The following is a 9140-nucleotide window of genomic DNA, read 5'->3' on the forward strand; positions in this document are numbered from 1 at the left end:
ACCAAATCCCAATCTACAACCAACAGCTAATTCTGGAAAATTGGTAACAGATGAAGAATAATTGAGCATCCTCGAGACAGTACCCTGACCCAAATAAAGAACTGACCAGGCAAGGCTTTAAATTATGTAAACAACACACAACGGGCTCAATGAGAATTTCCACAATGGAATCTCCATGGGATTGCACTGCCACCCAGGGAGAGTCAGCTTCCTCACTGTTGAGTGTGTGGGGTGTGTTGGGGTGGGATGGGGAGACAGAGAGAGTGTTAATGTGGGTGTACAGATTTGCTCACAAATCTCTGAAATGCAGATTCCTGTCTTCAGACTGAAGGAGTGCATGAAATCATTGTCAACATTCTTCAGAGCAGTGAAGAACAAATACAACACACCCAATTGAATCACAGGCTGGCAGCTACACCATCTAACTTTCTCTTGAATAAACAGAATGTAGATGCTAACAGAGAAGTGGAGATGCAGTGTGATCCCTGGGAGAGGCTGTAATAACAAAAGTGTGTTGTGTACTGCAGCACCAACACTTGTGGAGGACCAGCCAGAACAGGATCTGACTCAGCACAGACTTCAGAGACACTGTCACTGATCAGCACACAGGTGAAGAGAAAACATCCCCTCACCTCAAAATATGGTGTACATTATCACCAAACTTCATCCTCCTGTCTCAATTCTGAGCTACTCAACTTCTATCCCAGACTCTAAACTTCAAACAAAACTCATTCATTTACCAGAGAGACTCGAATGATTTTTTTTTTATTTCCCTCTGACAATATCTATTTATATTTTACAAAACAGCTAATTAAACCCAATGTGAATGTGACTCATTTACACAACCTGTACAGAAAACAAACAGTCAGAATCTGACACACGCACGCATAAACAAACATACTACTTCTTTCATGGTTTCTTCATTCCCGATAACTTTCCTGGCTTCTTCTCTTGTCCTCTGTTGACTCCGGCCACTCCACGTCCACGTCCACCAAAAACACCTAGCAACAGGAAACAACACCAGGTTACACTGACCCTTCAGCATGCCGAAACTTCACAATCTGAAATCATTATTCTTTTTCTGCCCAGTGGAGCCAAGCCTTTGTCCAGGTCTCTCTAGGGTAGGGTTTCCAGAGTGCTGACTCCTCTGAACAGTTGGACCAAATGGTCTGTTTCCATGCTGTATGAATTTATAAAACTGAGCATTGGGCTTTAAACACATGCATTCACTGGTCTTGAGTCAGGAGCTCAAATGTTTAAAAACTCACCAAAACACACAAAGGCATTACCTTGGTTGACACGGCCAGTGCAGCAAGATCCCAAACTTTTGGGGGGAGGAGGGTGGTGCTCTCACTTTGGCATCTAGGGCCAGCATCTAGTCCTTAACCACCATCACTAAAACATGGTCTGATCATTTACCATACAACTGAGAACTTGCCGTGAGTAAATCACTGCTGCATTTCCTACAACAGTTACTACAATATAAAAACCAACAGCCAAAAGATGTGGGAGGCACTATCAAACTGCAAGCCTTTTTATCCAGAATATTAATAGAGAATCAGAACCACCCACCCACTGCCTCCCAGGACTCAGAAGCAGGGACACCGGCCAACATGCAGCTCTCAGCTAGACACCAATAAAGATTAATACACTGAATGGAGGACCTTATGTCAATGCAAGGACAGGACAAGGCTCCACTCCATCCAGGGAGATACTGCCTTTAGCCCAATCAAGGTGGTGTGTTCACGGAGAAGGGAGACAACAAAGGAGTCACTGTGCAACATGCATTCTGCTCAAACAGTCAGGCTGCAAGTTGGGTGAGTGACAGTGTGCATGCACACATCAGAAAGTTGCCTTCCACCTCAAATAGTTGCCTACCACCAAGTCACAAGCCTATCCAGAGCACAGCATTACCTCTGCCAGCTGCGCCACCTGCACCACGGCCTTTCTGTTGTTGTTGCTGCTTCTGTTGCTGGATGCCACGGCCTCGGCCCTTCGACAGCACCTCCTCTTTCACCATGTCGATGATTTCATCCGGGATGCGGAGGTACTTGATGGTGCTGCCACGAATATAACATTCCGGCATCTTCCAGAACTTATCCCCATCCTGTAAAGCAGGCAAACAGATTGCACAGACATATTGGTATCAACGTTCCATCGATTGAAGGCTGCAAGCAGAGAGCTAGGTTGGCAACCTCCAACATTGGCACAGTATTTGACAAGTCCTCACAGACTAGATCTAACTGTAACAAAAGCCACATCAAAGCAGCCAGACTAGTTACTGGGGTTGCTGCTAATGTAGAATCAGAAAGAAAATCCATTTAATGGAGGTCATTAACAAAACGCAACTCACTACTTGCCTAGAGATCTGAAATCATCCTGCTTAAGTGTTTCCACATGAACAATACACCTCAAGTCACTACAGTGTTATACAGCAACAGACCTGTCCCCACCAGTACCGTACCCCAGCGTTATACAGCGACAGACCTGACCCCACCAGTACTGTACCCCAGTGTTATACAGAGACAGGCCTGTCCTCAACAGTACTGTATCCATGTTTAGTGACAGACCTGAGCTGGTGAAGGGTGATTACTGGTAGAGCACAGGATATCAGTGCAGAGTCACTGGAATCAATGAAACCAAAGGTTCCTTTGTCAGAGCAGCCTCTGCTGCCACCTAGTGGAGAGTCCACCCAGCCAGAGGCTTTTGGAGTTGATCTTGCTCAGGAGTAGCTGTGCCTCAATTGCCAGGGAGCAAGTTTTGTTTTTGGTGGACATGGCGAATACATTTCTAGATACTAAGAGCCCTCACGCACTTCATCATCGTACCTTTACTTCACAATCTATATAAGTCACTGGCTCGTCCAGCTGTCTTGGTAGCCAACAACTGGATAGGGATCCCTGCCACTCAGCTCTTGCGAATCCTGCAACCTCAGTGCCTACTGGATCAGCTGGTCATGCCACACAATGTTACTGCCTGCACATTTTTACCTGTCAAACATTTGTTACCTACCCCTCACCTGTGTAGTATGCTGAAAATCAAGCCCCACTATTCTCGGAATCATCACAAAAATCAAGGAGTTTAACTAGTATGCAGAACTCCCCAATTTATTGAGAGATAGCAAGAACTGCAGATGTTGGATCAGAGACAGTACAGAAGAGTTCATTTCTGAAGAAGGGTCTCAACCCGAAACGTCAACTTTCCTGCTCCTCAGATGCTGCCTGACCTGCTGTGTTCCTCCAGCTCCACACTGTATTCTCCCCAATTTACTGTCTTTTAGATCCAGGGTGGCAGAAAATACAGATCAGGTTTCTGTACTTAACATAAAATTGCAATTTATTACAAATCAATACTCTAACTCTAACCCTCCTTATAAATTCCCTCCCAAACACACGCACACAGAGGAAGTGGGTGTTGTAGTGCTGACATGAATCTTTTACTGATCAGACACTGTTTCTGAATCTTCTTTCTCAAGATACTTTCACGGGTTTGCAGGAGGCACAGGGTGGCTGGTTCACACTTATTAATAATAAGTTAGAGATCTTTAAAAGTCACAGGTTAAAGCAAGGGAAAGGACAGATCTCAGTTGTGTAGGAAAATGGCGTTGAGACAAATCAGTCATCTAACTGAATGATGAAGCAGGCTCAAGGGGTGTACTCCCAAATTACTGGTTCTGCAAGGTTCAGAGTGAGCACCCAGTTTGTGCATCTATTCTGTACTATCCATTCCCCACTGTGCAACTCTGTCACATAATCTCACCTCCCTCCGTCACAATGTCTCCTTAAAACCTCGCTCTGTAGAACAAGTAATTAAAATCAGCTTATCTCTGCCTTGCGAGTTTTAGTAATTCATCATTGTTACTCCAAAGAAATGATACATACCCTGGATGTACAAATGACTTCCCGCAGGTTGATATTCATCCAGTTGTCACAGCTGACCAGATGACCATTGTACGTTTCTCCATTCTTCAGCTCCACAAGCTACAAACACAAACATGTTTAATTAAACGGAGAAGGGTTCTCAGAATGTTAATTGCATCATTGTAGAGTTGTACAAAACCTCCCTATTTCTAAAATTCATTCCCTTAGAATGAATGGTCAACATTCCAATCGCCTTCCCTATTACCTGCTATTACATGCTGATTTTGAATGATAAGAGGAATTTGTATCCCTTAGTTATTTAGAAACAATTCATTCCATTTGAAATCTCTCCCCATGTAAATCAGAAGCTCAGGCAAATTCCATGTCTCGACTGACTCAGCTGATTGATGAAGTCCATCCTCCGTCTGGGGGCTTGGGGGCAGTCTGATATTTGAAATGTACCAGGAAGCACTGAGATTATGCTGCTCGTGATGGTTATAAGGAGGAAGGCATGTTTGATAAACTTATTGGAGATTTTTGAGGGTGTAAAGGACAACTAGTGGCTCTCGTATATTTCTTTTTTCAGGCAGCGTTCGATAAGGTCCCACACAGTTTGTAAACGCAGGAATTGGGAGAAATAAGATCATAAGACATAGTGACAGAAGAATGCCATTCAGACCATTAAGTCTGCTCTGCCTTCAATGAAATTTTGCCTGTTCTGATAATCCTCAACTCCATTTTCCTGCCTTTTCCCCATCACCCTTGATTCCTTTAATGATTAAAAATCTGTTTCTCAACCACAAATATACTCAACGAGCCAGCTTCTACAGCTCTCTGTGGTGAGGAATTCCACAGATTCACTACCCATTGAGAAGTAATTCCTCCTAATCTCTGTTTTAAATAGGTGAACCCCTTATTGTGAGATTATGCCCTTTGGTCTCTCAAGAGGAAACAACCTTTCACATCTTTTCTGAAGAAAGGTCTAGACCAGAAACGTCAGCCTTCCTGCTCCTCGGATGCTGCTGACCTGCTGTGTGCATCCAGCTCTACACCTTGTTATCGCACATCTACCCTGTCAAGTTCCCAAGAACCTTGTGTGCTTCAAATAGGTCACCTATCATTCTTTAAAACTCCAATGAGTGCAAGGTAACCTTTAAGAAAACACTGTCCTCAAGAAACTGGCATCAACCTGGTGAATCTTGAGGTCTGCCTCCAACCCCACTACATCTTTCCTTAGATAAGAGATCAAAACTGTTCACACTATTCTAGCTGTGGTCTGATTAGTGCCTTGTAGAGTTTTACAAAACTTCCCTATTTCTAAAATTCATTCCCTTAGAATGAATGGTCAACATTCCAATCGCCTTCCCTATTACCTGCTATTACATGCTGATTTTGAATGAACTAATTTTGAGATTCATGCACGAGAACCTCAAAAGCAAACTCTTTGCTCTAACTTTCTGCAGTCTTTCCCATTCAAATAATATTCAGGTCTCCTTTTCTTCCCACTAAAGTGCATAACCTCACTTTTTTTTCCCCATAACATATTCCACCTGCCAAGTTCCTGTCCACTCACTTGTCAATATCCCAGTGCAGACTCTCTGTGCCATCCTCACTTCAGCCTTCCACTTTTTAAAAAAAATCTTTCACGAACTTGGCAAAAGAACGTTCACTTTCCTTATAATAAAATGATACAATTTCTATATTAAAATAATACATAGTGTAAATAATTGCAGCCCTTTAACATTTGAGAAGATTTGTAGCGCAGGTTGTGGATGAGGTTGTAGACTTGCTCACCAAGCCAGTGTGTTTGGTTGCAGATGTTTTGTCACCCTGCTAGGCAACATCGTCAGTGTGTCTCCGGTGAAGCGTTCGTGTTCTGTCCCACTTGTTATTTATCTGCCTCGGTTTGCTGGGGTGGTTGGCATTATTATTTCCAGTTTTGTTTCTCAGTGGTTTGTATACAGGGTCTAATTCAATGTGTTTGTTGATGGAGTTCTGGTTGGAACACTAGGCCTCCAGGAATTCCCTGGTGTGTCTCTGTTTGGCTTGTGCGATTATCGATGTGTTGTCCCAGTCGAATTCATGTCCCTCGTTGTCCGTGTGTAGTGAGACAAGTGAGAATTGGTCATGTCTCTTGGTGGCTATTTGGTGTTCAAGTACCCGTATTGTCAATATTCTTCTGCTTTGGCCTATGTAGTGTTTCTCACAGTCCTTGCATGGTATTTTGTATATTACGTTGACTTGCTGGTTTTGGGTATGGGATCATTTACGTTCGTCAGTAGCTATTGTAGGGTGGTTGTCGGTTTGTGGGCTACTCTGAAACCTAGGGGTCTGAGTAATCTTGTGGTCATCTCTGAAATGTCCTTGATCTATGCAAAGATCTTGATCCATGGAACTATGCAAAGTAGAATAGGAGCACCTATACGGAGTCTTCAAAAGAAATGGATACCCGAAAAGCACAATCTGCCGTTACCTCCGAGACAGACCACAGCAGAAAGACACAACATGACCAGAATCACTTATACCGTACCATATACCACAAGGAACAACATATTTTAGCTTCCTTCCTTCCACCTCACAATTACTCTACTAAAACTTCGTAACACCCCTTTCTAGAATCCTCCTTCTTTTCTGGTTAAGTACCTTTGCTGAAAGTCAGGAACTATTTTCTCAGATGTCTGCCATTGTTCTTCAAACACCTTTGCTGCTAAACTCCTTTCCCAAACCACTCCAGCCAACTCTGTCCTTATTCTAATATAATTACCCTGAAGTTCAGTACAGTCATATCTGATACAAATTTCTCACACCCAAACTGAATGCTTTACGATCACTGTTCCCGAGGGTATCTTTTATTCTGGGTTAATTTATTAACGGTGCCTCAATACACATTACCAGATCCAAAGAAGCCTGATCCCCGTTAGTTTCTAAGAAGAAGTGGATTCAACTTCAAATACATTGTGAAGTTTTTTTGTCACTTTGCCAACTTGATTCTCCCAATCTACATGAAGATTAAAGTCACTCATGATTAATGTACTACCTCATTATCTAACAATTGGTGAACAGACAAAATCAATCATTCTCACGACGGGAGGCTGTTGTTACTGGGGTACTGTGCTAAGACCATACTGTTCATAATCTGTACAAGTAATTTGGATGTGGGAACCATTTGTAATATTTCCAAATTTGCTAGTGACACCAAACTGGGTGGAAATGCAAATTATGAGGAGGGTGCAAACAGGCTTCATGAGGACTTGAACAGGCTATGTGAACAGGGTGGAACATGTCAGATGGAATATAATGTCAATAATTTAAGCTATTTACTTTGGTAGACAAAAATCAAGGCAGAATACTTCTTAACTTTGAGAAGTGCAAATGTTTAAGGGGATTGTTCACAGGCCCTGGTCTGGGAGGCACTAAAAGCAACATGTATGAAAACTGTCCGAAGGCGACAATTAGCCACAATATAGAATACTGGGACAGACTCAACAGCATACGCTGGTCCCCATGTTCAGCAATGTTAAAGCTGGGAAGTAGCACTCAGGCAGAGACCGGGGGTTTAAGGCATTTCAGTATAAAAATTACTTGCCATGATTGCTAACTTACTCTTTAAAAATAACACAAGTTGTCAAACACTCAGGTGAAAGAACAACCTGCCTGCTGGCTGAGGGAGTGACAAGTGTAGGCTTGAATCACTGAGGAGCTCAAAGTCCACGTGCCAAAGTGGGAGCCCTGCCTGGACCAATCATCGAGCAAAATGCAGGCATTCTCTCAGCCTCTCTTACCATTGGATGATTCTGTGCCGTCTTAAGTAATGAAAGGGGCAGCTGAAATAAAGAAAAAAACATTAGATTAAATCTGAGAAGAAAGTTTAGTTTGTCAAAACAATTAGTGCTGACGCGGATAATATCCCCACTATAAACCAGAATGTAAGAGTTATAACTAAATATAAAAACTAAAAATAAAAGCTCTGTTTAAAATGGGTGGGGAATTACAGCTACAATCACCATCACCCTTTCCTCCAGGATAAAAGCTGGAAAGGGATAGAAATGGGACTGACTGTATAGGTCTCGGAGTGGGAAATCCATCAACAGCACTCGGATTGCAAAAGCAGCAGCACACTGGGTTCCCTCCTTTCACCCCACACCACAGGGAGGCTGGGAGTCAGGGATATTCTTCATGTTCTCACATTCCTGCTGCACAACTGCCTCTTTCCCTCATTCCCCTGACAATCTCCTGGTACAACGGTATAATGAAGACCCACACACCACATCACACCACCCACCTCCACCCCACCAACCTCAACATCCTCTCTGCTCTCACCTGCTCTGCCTACGGTATATCACTATAATACTGATTCATTCTCTCCTCCCTCACCATCCATCCTTCTCCACCCCTACCCCTACCCACATGTCTCTATAACGCCACATTCAATCGTTCTCTCCCCCTCTAGAGTCATACAGATACACAGCACAGAAACAGAGCCTTCGAGCAAACTCGTTCATGCTGACCAGGTATCCTAAATTAATCTAGTCCCATTTGCCTGCGTTTGCCCCATATCCCTCTAAACCCTTCCTATTCATTTACCCATCCAGATGCCTTTTAAATGTTGTAATTGTACCAGCCTCCACCACTTCCTCTGGCAGCTCATTCCATACACACACCACCCTTTGTGTGAAAATGTTGCCATTCAAGACCTTTTAAATCTTTCCCCTCTCACCCTAAACCTATGCCCGTCTAGTTTTAGACTCCCCACCACAGGAAAAAGACCCTGACTATTCACTGTACACATGACCCTCACGAGTTTATAAACATCTATAAAGGTCACCCCTCAGCCTCCAATGCTCCGGGGAAAATAGCCCCAGTCTATTCAGACTCTCTCTATAGCTCAAACCATCCAACCCCGGCAAATTCCACTTCCCCCACAGACCACCACCCCCTCACCATTCTGTCTCTGTCTCCGTCTCCGCGTCTCTCTCCGGTTCCCGCTCCTCCGGCCGCGGCGACTACAATCGAACTTACGGCTCCGGCCTAGCCCCGCCCCCAGGCTGATGGACAGGTTATCTTCCCCAATCAGCAGCCGCGGACCTAGGCGCAGCCAATCAGAGATGGCGGCAATCGGAGAGGGGGCCGAGCACTGAATTTGCCGTCGCAATAGTTGTCGTAAAGTGAGGCCTTAGCAGGAGGAGCACCCCTGACCTAGGTGCCGGCCCCTCACTCCCCGGCGCCAGCTCCCGCTCCCGGGCCCGGACCCGGACCCCCCACTCCCCGGCGCCAGCTCCC

General features: G+C 44.3%; 1 protein-coding gene across 1 annotated transcript; it reads right to left on the reverse strand.

Annotated features, from left to right (window-relative positions):
* Positions 1–749: 749 nt before the first annotated feature.
* Positions 750–8930, reverse strand: lsm4 (LSM4 homolog, U6 small nuclear RNA and mRNA degradation associated). The gene is made up of 5 exons (XM_048614015.1): positions 8802–8930; positions 7643–7684; positions 3882–3980; positions 1915–2107; positions 750–1001 (listed from the first exon to the last, which is right to left on the reverse strand). Exons 1-5 carry the CDS (start codon positions 8802–8804, stop codon positions 910–912), a joined length of 429 nt encoding a protein of 142 aa, XP_048469972.1. The 5' UTR covers positions 8805–8930; the 3' UTR covers positions 750–909.
* Positions 8931–9140: the final 210 nt, after the last annotated feature.

Source organism: Rhincodon typus, chromosome 29 (assembly GCF_021869965.1).
Source record: "Rhincodon typus isolate 14 chromosome 29, sRhiTyp1.1, whole genome shotgun sequence".
Classification (NCBI taxonomy): domain Eukaryota; kingdom Metazoa; phylum Chordata; class Chondrichthyes; order Orectolobiformes; family Rhincodontidae; genus Rhincodon; species Rhincodon typus.